Source organism: Bacillus rossius, chromosome 13 (genome assembly GCF_032445375.1).
Source record: "Bacillus rossius redtenbacheri isolate Brsri chromosome 13, Brsri_v3, whole genome shotgun sequence".
NCBI lineage: Eukaryota > Metazoa > Arthropoda > Insecta > Phasmatodea > Bacillidae > Bacillus > Bacillus rossius.
This window is the reverse complement of record NC_086340.1, coordinates 7861420-7879109: the sequence shown is the minus strand read 5'-3', so window position 1 is coordinate 7879109 and position 17690 is coordinate 7861420. Positions and strand designations below refer to the sequence as shown.

At 38.2% G+C, this 17690-nt stretch overlaps 1 protein-coding gene across 6 annotated transcripts in view; it reads left to right on the top strand.

Annotated features, from left to right (window-relative positions):
- The window catches only part of LOC134538189 (AN1-type zinc finger protein 6), a 54187-nt gene extending 37060 nt beyond the window's left edge, over positions 1-17127 (top strand). For 4 of the 6 annotated variants that reach the window (XM_063379262.1, XM_063379260.1, XM_063379259.1 and 1 more), the window contains 3 exons: positions 8269-8593; positions 11888-12047; positions 15374-17127. In XM_063379262.1, the coding sequence (XP_063235332.1) occupies positions 8324-8593; positions 11888-12047; positions 15374-15522 (579 nt within the window). In that variant the 5' untranslated portion in view covers positions 8269-8323 and the 3' untranslated portion in view covers positions 15523-17127. Of the gene's footprint in view, positions 1-4738; positions 5321-8268; positions 8594-11887; positions 12048-15373 lie in introns of those variants that run through there. The other 2 variants (XM_063379258.1, XM_063379261.1) reach the window with 2 other exon arrangements.
- The last annotated feature ends 563 nt before the right edge of the window (positions 17128-17690 follow it).

Sequence of the window (17690 nt, the reverse complement as noted above, 5' to 3'; positions counted from 1 at the left end):
GAAAATTTTTGAGGGTGTGAAATTAAAGTGTATATCTTGAAAACAAAGTGAAAAAAGAACAGCAACACAAGTGGCGCTGGTAGCTGAATTTCGCACTACGACCAACAACTTGCTGGTCAAGAGAATTCCGTTTTTATTTTTCCGTTCAACGTTATCACGTTGAAAGTTGTCTGGTTGAGGTTGTTTCCGTTAGTTTTTTGTCTACTCGCGAGTTTTATTGGATTGCAAAGTAAGTAGTTTATATTTTTCTGTGGCGCCAAAGAATAAAAAAAAAAACAAGAACAATAATTAATTATTCGTGTTAAAATATTTTCCAGAATGCAAAAAAAAAATATTCTAAATGTTGGGAGACCGATCCGGAACTTGAAGGTTAGTAAACATGAATTCTTTAAACCGAAATCAAATTCTTACCTATATAAAATTGTAGCTATTGAACGTTATTTTTCAAAACTATATGTTCTGTTTGGGGAGAAAAATAAGGAAATGTAAGGTTCGAGAGAAAGTAATCTTAGCTCTCAAAACAGGGTGTACGATGAAAACTTTAGGTTGTTTTTAATCGAAATCTTGGGGGGGGGGGGGGAATTTGAAGTTGGCATCACCGGAACAGGGACCCTAGCACGCCGTATGTCGTGCAGGCATTTTTCGCGAACTAATCTGAACGCCTATTAGACTGCAACAAGTTATACTCGCACCAGCGGTTTATTCCTCGTGATTGGCGGACGTCTGCGAGAGAAGTCGTTGCCTTATTTGATCGAGCCACTCAGGACGCTTTTGCTTCCGCACTGACTCACTGTGATTGGTGGTGTAGCAATCGATATTGAACTGAAAGAAAACTCGCCCAATCACGAGACACAGACGATGCTGCAGTGTTTTAACTTTCAGCTAGTCTGGGAATCTTTTCGCGAAGTATGCATGCCTAGAGACCGGAAAAATTCGCGAGTTCATTTGGCGATAGGTTAAAATACAAATCGTTATACCTCGGTGCTGCCTCTGCTATTGGTTCACAACTCACCTGGATGACTCTGGGCCAATGAGAAACGCCCGACCAAAGCTTTATCGAATCACAGGCTGCTACGTTGGGACGTCTCACAAGACAGCAGCCAATGAGTGGGTGGCTTTTGACCGAGTGTACGTAGAACTATGGAGTTCATCCTACAGGTCTTTTTTCCGGTCCCTGTGCATGCCCCTACGGTATGTGCGCCCGTGTGTGCACGGCTTCCGGGCGTGATCTGTGCCGTGCGCTGACGAGCCAAGTCTCCAGTTCTCCGGAGAGACGAGAGAAGGTTAGCCACTTCACGATTAGCACGTGGCTCTATTTCGCTCTTTAATTTTTTTCCTCAAGGACACGCCAATTCGCGGCTCCAGTGTTATATCCCACAGCTCGGCAAGGAATCTGAACGTTTCAGTTGGTAAAAAAAAAAAATTGGTTGTCTGTAAAGTCGTTTTACGGACGATAGTTTAACGTGACGACGTCATAACAAAACATTGATTAAATGATTGCATACTTTTATGAATAAAATTGAATCATTTTTATTTTAACAATAAAAGAATAAATACTTGAAATTATACTAGTAATCAGATTTTTAAAATGCATGAATAATTAACCTTTATTGCCGAAATTGTTGTTGTAATAAGCAATGAAAACCACATCAACTTTTCACTTCACTTTATAAACAGTTGACGAAAACAGTTCACGTGTAGATGACTTGTAATTAATTTCAAAAACTGGCGTTTAGCTATAAAGTTTAATTATAATTATGAACAAGTTTTCATATAAATAAACTGTAATCAAATATCTATCATCAGTTCTATGAATCACCATAATTTTTTAGTCAATTGTAACATACTGCACTCGCCGACAACGTAACGGAACACAGCGTAACGGAACAATGAGCGTAACGGGACACTTTTTCGTGCGTTCAGCCGGCGTTCATCGATTTATTAGACGTTGTCACGTCAAAAATTTTTTGTATGCGGCCATCGCGAAGTGTTCCACGCGAGGCTGACGGGACAGCATCTCCCGCGGAGCTCAGGCCGGACGCCGGATGCCGGACGCGAGGTTTCACGGACGGAACTGGGGGGCCGTGTCCGTCGCCACAAGGGCCGTCCGATCTGGTGGGGGTGGGGGGGAATCTGGAAGAGTCAGGGGAAATCTCCATCTATCGTTCAAAAACAATAGATTTTCTGGAATTTACTGTACATACAAAGAAATGAATCAACACTTTTTTCCCCCACGCTGTTAAAATATAAAAAAAAATTATGTTTCAGAAATGTTTTGTTTCTCCTGCTATTGATGTCGCAAACACTACAGATCCACATTAGTCCTTATCGGGGACACATTTACAAAAAAAAAGTAATTATAGGAGGTTCAAATGATTTATTGAGAAATTTAGATTTGTCCTGCAATATTATTCACACACAGTTTTATATTTAACAAATAATGAGTAATTATGATTTAAAATCATTAATAATATTCTATTTTATGTATGTAACCCAATGAAAATAACTTTTCAACTAAAAATGTACTGGTTCAGGAAAATTCATTGCCAGTTTTTTTAATTTTCTTTATTTTGCACATCTTTGTAATGATTCCCATATATTAATTTTATTTATGAATTTTTCTGTGAGCGAGAATTTTTTTTACCGTGTGCTAAAATTTGGTTAGAAAAATATTCAATATTCGTGAATATTGTGATATCTGATTCGAAATTCGATTTGAGGGGGAAAAAAAAAAAACTCTTCGCAGAAGCCTAATCACAAGTACAAGTTTTTATTTTTATTCGTCAATATACCGTTCATCAGCATTTTGAAATGTCAGAAATACTGTACATTCTATGAAATTTTGTATCTTTAACCGTGTAATCTCGGGTGTTTCATATTTGCGAAATAGCAGCTTTACCAGTACTTCTTTGAAATTTGTAAGTACTTTTTAAATTTAATATTTTTATTACTATATTCACTTGTGGGCCTACACATATAAATATTAAAATTTGCTGTTTTGGTACGCTTTGACAATTAATTGGTTCTGCTGGAAATATAATTGCACATAGTTAAACCACTCATTAGAAATATGACCTAAGCTAAACTAAATACTAAGAGATGAACATTCTGCAAGAACAGGTCTAATACCAATTATGCTGCAAATATGCTGGATAAAAATTGTCACTTATGAACGTACCAAACTAAGTAATCAGGCACTTCTTGTCTACAATCATATGTAATTTTCTTGAATTTTTTTTTATATGGATTGGAAAACCTGGAAGAGTCGGAGAATTTCATAGTCAAAAATGTGCAGCAACCCAGAGCATTTTAAGTGTAATTTGAACCCGCCCGGATGCGTCGAGAACGCTAGATCTCCTAGATCTCGTGATCCAAGGACAAGAGTTAGTTTGTATCCTCCGCGACTCTATGGCGACCCTCAGCTGTCCGCGCCGTGCAGCAAACAAAGGGAAGCACCGGGCGTGTTCCTTGTTCGTTGCGTGGGTGTCCCAGGGGCCAGAGTGCTTCAGTCACATAGTCATATATAATTTATTATTTTTTTAATTTTAATATGTGTGTGTGTGTAAGTCGAACTTCTAGAAAGTGAGAAAAAATTATTTTCTTAATTTCTTTAAGAAAATTGAAAAATAGTGTGACTATTGAAACAAAAGTCAGAAAATTTTGAAATTTGTGTCGGGGAAATTTTATCACATAATTATGTGGACACCCTATAGGAAGGTTTTTTTTAAACATAAAATATCTAAAACTTTGCAGCTAAGCAAAAAATTTGTGAATAATGTTCTTGGACACATAAAAAAAATTTCTAGAAAATTTAAGTTTGTGCCGTAAAGTTTAATGTAAAAATGTAAAATTTTAATTTTAATAAGGAAATGTGTTAGGTAAGCTACCCATTGATATTTGGAAATGGAAAGCTGTAAATAAATTGTGGCCCGTTTTCTATTGAAGTGCTGAAAACTTGAACTCATTGGTGGTAATACCCTCCAGGCTGCTTCCCGCCATGTTTAGTTTTTAGTTTTTGCCATAAGCAAATATTTTTAAAACGTGGCGTAATAAAATAAATCGTATACAACGCACAGCTGTGGGACCAAAGAAAATGAAGCTAGGAGTTTAACTACGACTTTATTTTTTTTTTAAAAATAGCCCGTGGTTTGTATTTGGCGACACAATTAACTTCAAGTGCTTACGTAGCGAATAATTGATGAAATGAAAATGCAACCAAACAACGTTTAGGGATGAAGCCGAGCTTTATTTTCCCTTCCCGCCGGCTGCGTGTGTTCACCATCCCATGCAAATTGTACGTGGTGCAGCTCTGCGGAATATCGCCCAGTCACAGCCACGTCATAACTCCGTCCTGTCTGCGTCACGGACTCTTCGTGACGTCACAGCCGTCGGCATGCAGAAGTTTGCATTCGGACGGCGTCCTGCGCTTCCTCTTCCCCTTTCCCCCCCTCCTCCCTTTTGTACCTAGCAGTAATTGTTTGTTTTACTAGAAGCCTCTTTTTGACCTTTTAACTTATACGCTTGCTCTAACTTGCTTTGTTCGCGTGTAATGCATCCTCTTTCTTCCATCACGAAAACAAATAATTAGTTATTTACTTTGTAAATGCTCAGAGCACGGGACAAACGTAATACGTATAATTTTTTTTTAAGAAAATAAATGTTTTGTTCGATATTTGCAAATTCATCACCAAAAATCCCATCACAGTTCGCTGGAAAATGGTATTGTGACGTCATTCGACCGTCGTGTAGTCAGCTGGTCCACGCTCATGCGCAGTGCTCGGCTTTGTGCTGCCAACCTGACGGGACCCGACGGGTTTCACGGTCCGCGTTCCTTGTTCAACGTTTCCTTGATCTCGTGAATTTAGGAAATCAGTCGGCCACACAATTATTGGAATGACGAAGTGCTTTTGTGTGGTTGAGTTTGGGGGGGGGGGGGGGGGGGGAGAGAGGAGGGCGGGCGCCGTTGTTGCTATGCGAGGCGGTTGCTAGGGAGCTGCAGTTGGCAGCACTCCTACCCGATCTGCTTCGTCAGTCGGTGACGCAGTGTGAAGCGAGGTGAGCGGGTGCGTGGTTGTTTGCGTGCCCATTATCACAAAACTGCGCCACTGCGCCCTGTTTTCCTATATCGTCGCACGCGAATCTTCCGTGTAATAAACGCGAGATCAGTAAGTAGGTTTGCTCTGGCTGGTAGCCATTTTGTTTTCGTGATGGTCTGCTGTTGATTGCTTGTACCTTGAAGCTAAAGTGCGTTGTGAAGCTCTTTGTGTTTTCGCCGACCGCGGATAAGTTGCTTCTACGAAATTGGAGGCGTTGACTGCAAGTAAGTTTGTGAGTGAGTGTGGAAGTTGTTGGTTCATTCATTGATATTTCATATTAAGTTATCTATATTCTTTGGTTTAAACATAAGTTAAATTGTTTGTATGCATGCATTACATGAATATTTCATTAATATTGTATATATATGTATAAAAGTGCTTCAGTAATTCTGTACACTAATGAAAATGAGTCCTTGTTTATGATTGAAGTGATGTAGCTACGTTTGTGTCACGTTGGCCACCGTGTTCAGCCAGGAAGTTCGCGAACCGGAAACGGTATCAATGAATGTCACGGTCTTAAGTTTTAAAGCAGCTGACTTGTAGCAACGCAGTTCTTCAAAGGAAAATAACAGTAACCATTTATATAACTGTGAGTTGAATACCTAACCTTGTTTTCAGTAACCATTTTATTTAACTAAGTGTTCGTCAACACTTAACCTTATTTTCAACAAATAGTAGCATGACAACCTGAAGTACTTCTGGCTATTATGCGGTATTCTATTGGTAGCCAATCACAACCCTTCCTCGCTGCCATAGATACATTATCACATTTCCGGACCCAGAATTAGGTATTAGTTGATTAATGCAAGCAGTTTTAATAAAAAAAATTTGTAATGTGAAGAATTTAAAATTTAAATAAGTGAAAAGTTTGTACACTTAATAAAATCAAACAGTACTTTTTTCAAAGTTAGCTTCTTATTAAAGAAAAGTAGGAAAATGTTTAAAAGTACTTGCAATAGGTAAATTTTGAAACTAGGGGCTTATTGGAACTAAGCGGGATAAACTACAGAGTTTATCAGTATGCTGATTTATGACTGTTTTTTTTTTAAGGTGGCAATTTTGGAAATAGTTTTTTTGCTTGTAAAGGTTGTATTTGTGGCATTTTGACCATTATCACTCCTACAAGTTTCATATAAAGTGACAAATTAATTTTCAATATTTTACTACATCTGCTGAAGTACAAATTTGGAGGTTGAAGTTTTGATGATCCAGTTCATATAAACTATTAAATATATGAAATAAAAAAATGCAGATTTGAATTTTTCAAGTCTAACTATTGGTACCCTTATGTCAACTTGGTTGATTCATTTTAGAATGTAACACGCATGTGTTATGACATGAAACAAAACAAACCAAACTACTAAATGCTTCTTTAGGCTATACTCAACGAAAGGGGCTTAACAATATGGCATACATGGATTGTTTATATTACATATTATTTTCTTTCTGTAAAAAAATATTCTTGAATTTTTTCTGTTGGTACAATGTTAACTACGTTAAAAGTACTTCTGTGAAATCATCTGAATGGTTGGTTGGGTTAAGTACTTTTAAAATGGCGTGAAAGGTTGGTCAGCTACATTAATTACAATATTTACTATCCTAACCAACCTTTCACCCTATTAAAAGTGGAAAACAACCAGTAAATTTTGTAACACAATGCATCTCTGGAGATTGATGGGAAAACGTCAGATACTGCATGTTTAATAATTTTTTTTAAGGAAAAGTTTTATCTGATACTGAATTACCCATTTGGGTTTGAAATTTTATTCCCAATGTTTCCCACCCTGCATCCTCATTTTTTGTTTTCCCTGTCCATTTGTTTTCCCTGTCCATAGTGTAAGGTTGGTAATGACATATTTGCCATGTTGATGTTGAGACTAGAATGTTCTGTGTAGTACACGCATCCTGAATTATGTATGGACCTAGTAAGATTACACTTTATCATATTTGTGGTGTCTGTCACCATAAAGAAGTTTACTATGTTTTGGTTTAAAAATGAAATTTAGTGTTGGTTTTTAAAATTCTTTTATTGAATTACACAGGTAGCCCAACAATTTCATGTATCTCTTTTATTGAGATAAAATCTTATTAAAGCAATTTTAGAAAATACATTTTTATGGTATATGTTATTTTAAAGTCAAAAATATATTTTAAATGATTAGCGTTTTCTTGTGTTTTCATTCATGTAATGTTGCTCGTAAATGCAATTTGCGAGTCGAGAGGCAGTGTCATGCAGGAACATAATGGCTGCATAAAAAATTTTCTTGATTTATTAAATGCAGTTTTGCTTTAAATTTTTATTATTATAAAAGTAGAACACTGAAAACTTATGATTTTGAAACCTGTTTGATGTTGATAACAGTATTTTTGTGTTCATTTTGTAATTTTTTTTTGGAATACAATCTTTTTGCAAACTAACATATAGGCTTATATATTGTACATAACATTCTTACTTATATAATTACGAAGTTTCAGTACGACCACTGTGAGAGCATTGCTTTGTAATTTTTTACTGGTGCAAATAATTAGAACTTAGTAGAAACAAATTATATGTTTTGTTTTTCAATACTTATTAATATTAAAAATACGTAATAATTGTTTAGTAATTCGTCTGAATAAGGTTATCAGGATGGAAATACCATGGAAATTTGTAGTAGGTTTAATAGAAAAATCAAGTAATAATTAATTGGCTAAGAGAAGTAACTAGGAGAATTAAATTTTTGCGAAACAATCTTGAGTGCTTGCTAGATTGCAATAAAGTGGTAGTTGGTGACTATTTGAAAGAGAAGCATCTGCCAGTTCGACTAGGCCAATTGGACGAGTTTTTTCATCACAAAATTGCTGTAGTTCGTGTGCTGACAATAGACATGTACCAGAGAGCAAATTGACCAATCGCAAAACGCAGACAATGAAACTTGACCTATCACGAAACACAGAGACGATGCTACATTGTTTTAACACGCAGCTAGGTGCAATGTTTTCACAAGAAATAAATCTAGAGTGGTATGTTCATTTTATGGTTTTAATTTTTTTCTTTCCTGATTCTGATACTTTGAGCTGGCGGTAAGGCTGGATATAGTTTTGGGTTTTGGCTAATGTTCCTGCCGTCATCAAGCCCACAGAGTACTTGCAAGTTTGTCGCGACTGAGTTGTTGGGGTCACGGTGTTGCAGGTAACGTGTCCCAGGCAGTGTCTTGGCATCACTCGGCACTGCAGACACGTCAGCGATGGAACGAGAGTCTAACCCCATGCAGGCAATGTGTCGCTCGGGCTGCGGATTCTACGGTTCTCCGGCCACGGACGGTCTGTGCTCGCTGTGCTACAAGGAGGCCTTGAAGAAGAAGCAGCAGCCCCCTTCGTCGGCCTCCACGCCCTCCCCCAGCAGTAGCGCCACCGCGGCCGCCGCCGCAGCCGCGGGCTTCGCGGTGGCCGTCGACACCGCACACCCCACCATCCCTGTCATAACGGCCGCCATGCTGCCGGACTCCAGCAAAGACGTGAGTTGTGCAGCTCTAGTTGTCTGGGATGAGTGCGTGGGGCTACCGTGGGATTTGGCATGGAATGGAAGATTAAGGTGTAATGCAAAGTCCCTTTAGTGCTTTCAAGAAAATCTACTGTGTGTTTAATGCCTAAAAATTTTTCTTAAAATTTTTATTTTAGCCAATTTCACCCTTTTAAAAATACATTTCAAACAAAAAACTACTCATGTGCACTCAGTGTATTGTTAATTACTTTTAGTAAACACAGGTCTTTTGATATCTTAAGCAGTTTTAAAATCACTTATTTTTTTCCTGATGAGCTCTGCACGCCACGTGTGTTCCCGGGTAGGTGGGGCCCCTAACAGTCCACCAACCACAGAAATGAGGACTTGTTCAGTTTGAGCGATTGTAGGTGGTGGAAGCATGTAAGAAAAGTTGTTTGTGGTATTATCATCTTTGAAACAAGACTGACATGGCCGCGGCCTAACTGTCCTTATGCTAAGCGGGGGTTCGCGTCGATACATGTACTGAGATTAATTTGTAGGCCCCAGCATGCAAGGGGCACAGACCCGGGAGAGACTCTTATTTCAGGGCCGTGACGTCGCCCATATGAGGCGTGATTTTAACCCCCCTAAAGTCAATCCTAGTACTCGCCACTGGTCCACTCTCAGCGTCGGGTACGCTCTTCATCTACGCAGTGGGCTCTTTCGGCGTCCCACACGCCGTCACACTCAGGATGTTGAAATAAACAAATACAAATAAAATTGTATGCCCTGGTTTATTAGTTGCTACTTCGCCTACACCTTTGATTATATCACACAAAGCCTGCGGCACGAATCGGTTCACGTGGTGCGACCTGACCACGTGGTCACACTCTACAATTAGGTAATTAGCACAAAAAGGACCATAATGGTCACTCATACAATTATTTAAACAGTCCCCCAGACCGAGAGAAGCCCTGAGGAATTACGAACGAAAGATTTAATATGATTTAAGATTTAACAGAATTACTTAGCAGTGCAGGCAAGCGGTGAGGTCCCCGGGGTGCTGATGCGTCTGCTCTCGGTCGGTGCTGGCGAAGGACTGGGCTGAGCTCAGGGCTCTGCTCGCCTAACATGGCGTCTTCGCGCCAAACCAATTACCGTTATACCTATTTACGATTACGTGCCACAGGAAGCTACAGAATTATATTACACCTAATGCATGATAAAAACTAACTAAAATTACAACAATTTTTTATTAGTTAATGTTAACCGGTCCGGCTTCGGCGGACTTAGGTTCGCCTCATGCATGTTCAGTACGTCTTTTCGTTGTTTATGCCTTAACTAAATATTAATTACTTAAAGTACATAAAACACTCCCGGCCGATCTGCCGTCACACGCCACTTGGGGGGGAAAAAAAAGCAAAAAGAGAATTACAGTGTTTATCTCTAGTTAAAGGGGTGTGGTGCACTGCTGCTACAGTGCCCTCTAGACGACCGTGGCGCGCTATTCAAACACAACCACCCGACTACGTACTCAAGACGCGGCCGCCAGTACGGGAAGTGGGACGGGGGTGAGGGGGAAGGTGGCGGAGGCTGACCGGGCTTCTTCTGGGGCGCATGCCCGGTTGATATCAAGACTGTTGAATTGGTGCAGCATTAAAAAAACTAGAATTAGCACATTTTCCCCTTATGTACAAATTTTTTATATGCAGTTATATATTTCTCTTACTGAACATATTATAGAACTAAATATGTTAATAATTAGGATAACAATAAAATTGTAATTCTTATAACAGATTTTACTTTTGTGTAATTAACAGACAGAACATTGGTTATATCAGCAGTATCAGTTTATAAACAAATACCACACACTTTCTTTGGGGTTGCTTACATCAAGTACATAAAAATTTTACTTTGCATTATGCGGAAATGTGTTTAGTTTTTTGGGCTAGTAGATTTTGTAACACATTTTTAATGGTAGTAAGTTAAGACATACTTTATTCATAAATATGTGTGATGTTAAGTGTCCTGCAGTTCATGTCTGCACAGCCCACTTGCAGTTAAAAAAAAATCGCAGGCATCATGTTATTTTATTCCATATTTGGAACTTGTATAGCTGAAGCACTGTAAAACAGGTTTTTTCAGTGTTGACAAAATGGTGGCCTTTGAAAATTTAACCAGTACAGTTGGTAACAGATCAAAAGATATGTTTAAATTTTATGTTAGGAAGGTTGCTGGATTATGTTATTAAATACTAATATATATTATATTTAATATAGATGGAATAATTACGTTAATTTCTGGTTGTGGTCTTGTGGTGCAATATTTTTTGGACTGCTAAATCTCTCCAAGTCCACTGTTTCCTCTCTGCCCGAGCTAGTGTTGTAAAGTGGTTCTTCGATGACGCACAAGCGAGTGTTGATTGTTGTGCTTGTTGCCTGGAGACGACAGTCTCGACCGATGTCTGAATTCCAGTCATGTCCAGTGGCGGCCGGGATGAGCTAGCAACACCCGACAAGGTCAACAGAGGTGGTGTTCTGGCAGGGTGACAGAAGTTTCTTAGATGTACTTTCGCTGTATTCAGTTAAAAATTTAAAAAAAAAAAACCGCCTATTTTGCCAAATGGAAAATATATAATTAGTGATAGAAATTTTCTGCTTTTGCCTTCGTCAAGAAGTTCGCTGTCGTAGTCGCGTCATGAGTGAATGCATTTTTTGACAGATTCATGTGAGGTATTAAGAGGCCACTCCAGTGTTTCAGGGGCACTACGCAACCCGCATTAACCTCTTAAGATTCAATGCTATTTTCATTCTGCTTATAACTTATTAACTAATTGAGATTTCGAAATGATGCTTGCTTGATATGTAAGACAACGATGCTCTTATCAAAGCCCCTTTCTTCAAAAATGTGCATAAATTATGGTTTTATACTAATATTTACTAATATGCATAAGTGTATTGTCTAGATTTGAACCATAATTTATGCACGTTTTTGAAGAAAGGGGCTTTGATAAAAGCATCGTTGTCTTACATATCAAGCAAGCATCATTTCTAAATCTATATTAGTTAATAAGTTATAAGCAAAATGAAAATAGCATTGAATCTTATGAGGTTAACGCGGATTGCGTAGTGCCCCTGAAACACTGGAGTGGCCTCTTTAAGTGGGTGGTCTCGACACAAACTATTTTGTTACATTGAAACTTGGTAGGCTACTTTGTTTTCTAAAGTAGAAGCTAGCCGACTGTGAAAGCTCGGGGAAGCATGTTCAGCCGATGAGCCTGCCCTCGGGGACGCCCAGCGAGGTGAGTGCGTGCTTTGCTGTGCCGCAGAAGAACGCGGACCTCGATGGGGCCTCCGCGGCGGCCGGCGCCGAGAGCTCGGCCAGCAGCGGGGAGGCAGACGACAGCTTTGACTCGAAGGACTCCGACAAGGAGACCAAGAAGAAGAAGAACCGCTGTGCTACTTGCCGCAAGAAGGTTGGACTCACAGGTAACCGTGGACACCAACATGACTATTTGCCTCACGTTTTACGAATGACAGTACGAACAGTATGTACATAAGTGAAGAGGGGTTGGTATGCCTAATAATACTAGCATGTTTTACTGATAGGGTTGCCTTAAATCTTTCCATGAACAAGTTGCTCAGTATGAGGAAGCTTCAACACTGGGAATTCTCGATGGCCAATGGCGCTTCGAACTAAATTCTTTCCCTACAATAATAATCTGTATTTGATTATCAAAAATTAAACTTCAATCCTCATGCAATTCTATTCTAAACTGTTTATGGAAGCAACGAAAATCTTGATAGAGTTGCAGACCTGCCAACTTGTACGATTCTGCCGTAATTTGTACGGGTAATTGCAATTCTTACGTTTTTACGGGGAGCGGCATTAATTTTACGCATTACTTTTCTGCTGGCCTGAAATTCTACATTGACTCACGGGCTAGCGTTTTCAATCTCGTGCCATAGAATAGTGTACTTGCATCGGTGAATACCATATGTACAGTTTTTGTACCGTATTTTTGTTAGAACAGTGCCGTAAATGTCACGTACAGTACCACAGTTTTGTAACGGTTTTTATGGCAAGAAGAAAGGAAGTACCGATTTCAACGTGCTGCAAGATTGTTTTAACCACATTTTGTGGTACATGTACTGTAGTTTACAGTACAGAATACCATATATTTGCACTGACCCGGCGATATTTTTTGCCGCGCTTCCACAGTACTGCGCTGTAGTGAAAGACATCAGACATCGTAATTGTATACTGGACAGTTGTATATGCGACAATGTGACGTCATTCATTCACTTTAAGATAGTAACCTTTATCTATGGGATAAGGACACGGACCGCCCAGAGGCCACAGGTTCGGACTGTTGTAGATGGGCCCGTCGTGTGCGAGATTGCAGGTTATGTCCACGCGTGTAGTGTTGTGTTTGATAACAAATAGTGGTTTGGTTTACATCAATTAAAAACTATAGTGGTTCAGTTAAAGCAAAATATTTACGATATAGCTATGAGCTATGTTTGGGAGTGTATTTTGAGTTTCACATACATTTCGTTGTGTAGTGAAGCAAGAATGAAATAAAGTTGTTTGAGTCAAGGCGTCGATTATTTTTCTTTTTTGTTGCATAAATATAGTACTTATGTGCCAACAAAAGGTATAAAATGTGTGATAAAAAAAACAATACGATCAAATGTTTAGATCGGCATACTCTACACAGTTTTCATGTATCTATCCTGAAGTCTGAGAAAGGTGAGAAGCATGCGTTTTGTTCTGTCTGTCGCTGTGATATTAATATTTCTCATGGGGGCAAAAATGATATCACTATCCATATCAAGTGTGCGAAACATGTAAGTAATTTCAAATACCAACAGGAAAATAAAAAGATATAACCCTTACATACTGTTGAAAATGAGGTTATTCAGGCTGAGTGTTTGTTCACTGGTTTAATAGTGGAACGCAACATACCCTTCAGTGTTGCAGATCATGTTGGCCCACTGCTTAGAAAAATGTTTGCTAAGTGTGATGTGGCTAAGCAATATAGCTGTGGTAGAACTAAGACAAATGCCATTGTTAATGAAATGGCTTTAGATGCAGTTTCTAATATTGTTGACTGTTTGCAAACTGGGCCATTTTGCCTTTCACAGATTCTTGTTCCAAACTTTATCCCCTCGTGGTGACATATTTTGTTAAGGTTTTACAAGTGTTTGCAGTGGCATAATTTTAACTTGAGTGTGGCAAAATTCAGGGGGGAAAAATAACAAACATCATCCAAAAGATTGGTAGGTAAATTGGTTTTCAAGAATTTTTAAAAGAAAAAGTGAATTTTATGTTCAGCTTAAGAAAATGAAGTTTTGAAGATTATTTTTCATCTTGTTTGTTTAAATTACGGAGAATAGCATTCATTTGCATGATACGTGATGTTTTTGTGTAATTATGTGTATAACACATGTTTCCCACTTATTTATGGTGAACAACTGGTGTGTATAACTGACATGAAATGCCGCGACCTATTTACGCACTTTTCGGAAAATTTTAAAATCTTACTGATAAGCAACTTCACAAGTTGGCAGGTCTGGAGTTGGCACAGAAATTTCTAAATCTATCTTGCAGCAGGGCCGTTGCAAAATGATTAGTTGCGGCGTGTGCACCGTGAAGATGGGAGGAGGCAAGTCTGGCGTGCACATTGTCTCGACAGTCGAGTGCTGCACAAGCTATCTGCCGTAGTGATGAGGCAGTGTGGTTCTCATATCCCTCTGCTGCTGCTGATGGGAGAATAGTTGGTTGCACATAAACCTGACTGAGCAGTGTTCAAAAGACAATTTAGCTCCTGGTTCATACGAATCTTCAATGCCCTTAAAATGTCCTCAGTATGATTTTCATTGTCATAAAGCTTTTAAGTTACAATGGTTTATAAAACTTACTTTAAAAATGTTCAGTTCCAGTTGCGTGATTTCATGATATTTTTTTTTTTTTTTTTAATTATTTTGTTTTGCATTTTGCCAGCAAGCAATGTTCACACATTGTTGGTTTCACATAAACCATAAATGAATGCATGCATAGACTAAAATACTTTTTGTGTTTGTTATCATAAGTTTAATTTTTTGATAGTTACTTTATTGTCAACTAAGGGGTAAAAATATTAAGATATATGTATATGATTTCATTACAATTCTTAAGAGGCTTTTAAAGTGATAAATTTTTATTAATGTATTGAAGTATGAACCATAGATCTAGGGTAATCTCTAAGTTGGTGGAAATGACTATCGACCTAAATTGACAAACTGTGTGTAAAAAATTCAGTCTGCTTCTTTGCGACTATTCGTTCTTGGTACTGCTACTAATTTCTGTATAGGCATAATAGCAAAGATGTTCATTTAGTCTCCAATTACTATGTGTATAACTTCCACCCTTCGCTACAGTGCTTTGTGGGGTATTAAATACAATAGCACAAATCAACATGAATAAAATAGCTTACATTTAATGGCATGTCGCTTCATTGCCTATTTTAATTACGGCATTTTAAAACGGAGGGTGTATTTCAATAGTGATAACCGTTTGGTTTTTGTGCTTAATTCATGTAAGCTGTGAAACTAGTTTTAAATTTTATTTAATTTCTGAAATCACTTATTAAGTATTTTGTTTTATCAAGTTTAACAAAGCAAAAGTTTTTTTTTTTTTTTAAATAATAATATTGGATATAACTTGGACTACAGCAGACGGGGTTTCATATGGTGTGATATCATGAGTGCACGTACATGTCTCATGTCTCATGGAGGTGTGTAACTGATGCTGTGGTCTAACTGGTGCGCAGGTTTCGAGTGCAGATGCGGAGGCCTGTTCTGCGCAGTCCACCGATACAGCGACAAACACGAGTGCACGTTCGACTACAGAGAGCTGGGAGCGCAAGAAATACGCCGCAATAACCCCGTCGTGGTTGGCGAGAAGATACAGAAGATTTGAACCGCCCCATTGTACGCTGGCAGCTCTCATTTTCAAATGTGCCATCGTTCTTCTGGTTACAGAACAACCGCCACAGTTTCTCTTGGCCATTTAAAAATTAGAGTTTTGCTTCCCCCTCCCCTCCAGAACTTGTGCAAAAAAAAATGCAAGACTAGCGAGTGGTTAACAAAACTGAACTGAAAGTTCATGGGTAATTAAAACAATAATGATTTAAACTTATCCTTGCTTTGTTATTTTTTAGGTTAGCCACCACAGTAACATGTCGCGATGAAGTGCTTTGTCCAGATATTCCACGAGAAGACTTCGGAGGGTTGGCAGAACGTTGAAGAGTTGTGTGTCAAATTCTAAAAGTCTTGTGATTACGTTAATGGGAAGGTTGAGTTGCCAGGTAGATACTGCTTCCTTGTTTTCAAGTTGCATATGAATATAATTTTTGTTGGAAAGTTACATAGGTGTAGTATAATTGTTTTTTGTGTTTGGGAATGCTTGTGCGTGCGTGTGGGTTGTCGTGGTGTTACCATGTGCCGTGAACTACGAGCTGCGGAACCTTGCTCCGCCGAACTCTGGCGGGTTCTGCCGGCGTCGGTCGTGGCTTGTCAGTGTGTTGTTGCTATTAAGTTGGTGTTCTTACCTCATGAGTTAACTATTTTTTTGGTTCGTTACAGTTTTGACCATGTGTATTCACAGGACTGGGAAACTGGAAGAATTTTTGGTTTCGCTAGCGTTTGTCACTCGGTAAAATTTCTTGTTGCTTATTCAGTGTTGCAAGTTTGGTTGCATGGTAGTAATTCCTGGTGAAAATTTTACCTATTGTACTAATTATATTGTAATTACAAGTAATGAGCACATATGTAGTTTATATTGAGATAATACATGCTGTCCATACTATGCTCTTTATTTGTGGAAGACTTTGAATTGCACTAAGTTACTATCTTTTTTCTTTTAGATTGGGCCATTCCCAGCGTGAAATTTTTTTTTAAAACAGTTCATGTGTTGGAGGGCAAAGTGCAATTAAAATCATTAAGTAGGAAGTGGATTTTCAGTGTCTCCTTGTTTTATTGAATAAACATGACTTATTGATCCCTGTTCATTAATAATTTTTTTTTATCGAAACCTTGCGATCAGATTTGTAAACAGGTTTGTGCTGCAAAGTTTTCTTTCCATACATAACTTTGTTTCCTCGCTTGAAATTGATCAGCGACCGACTGGCTGTGGTTGATACTAGTGTTCCGTTTGCTTTGCTCCGTGCAATTGCCTGTAACCCCGGGTTTGTTTAAAAAGTGGTTGGTCCAAAACAGTAGAGCACAGTATGTATATAATGTGTTTAAGTTGTACATCGTAATTACTGAAATGTTTTAAAGAAAGTGTTTCATTATCCAGTAATATACTTGTGTATAAATATAATTTTTTGTTTTGTTTGCTGAGGAGTTGGTTTGTCCCAGAGTTCACCAATAATACTTACAATTGAGTTGAGGTTTCGAGATTGGGACAACTCATGTTGTGATTTAAAGCATCTGTATAAATTACTTCACGTTTTTAAATATTTTAAACTACATATTCTTGAAGTATTGTATGAGGTCGATAAGAATAAACCTTCCAATTTGACATTAGTTTCTTTTTGATGTGTGTGTGTAATTGCTTGTATGTTGTGTACACAATACAAAGCAGTGGAATTGCACAATTTAACTGCAGTGTGTGAGTGATCCAGAAAATACAGATCTACTGCCAAGATTAGCTTTGTAGAAATGCCATATGTTTGGCATACAGTGGATCATCTTATATAGGCATACTTGAATTAGTCGTTTGGCACAGTTGCCTGTAGACAAGATTTTATAAAAGCTTTATTTGCAATCACTTAGTTATGAATTCTAAGACTTGTGATTAAGTTGTATTTTGAAATATAATTTTTACTCTTAATACACAGCAACGCTTAAAAAAACTGAATTTACAAAAAAAAAAACCTGATGTTATAAACTAGGAAAACTTGTGTTTTATTGAAAGTACAGTAAAACCCCGTTATGATCCCATTTATTACGACCACCTTTCAATTGTGATTTATTTTCAAGGAACTGTAAAAACAATTGGGAGGAAAATTGGATGAAAATTCATTTGGAAGCATGTAGCATCAGGTTTCTCTTGATGAGCACTGTACCCCCCCCCCCCCCCCC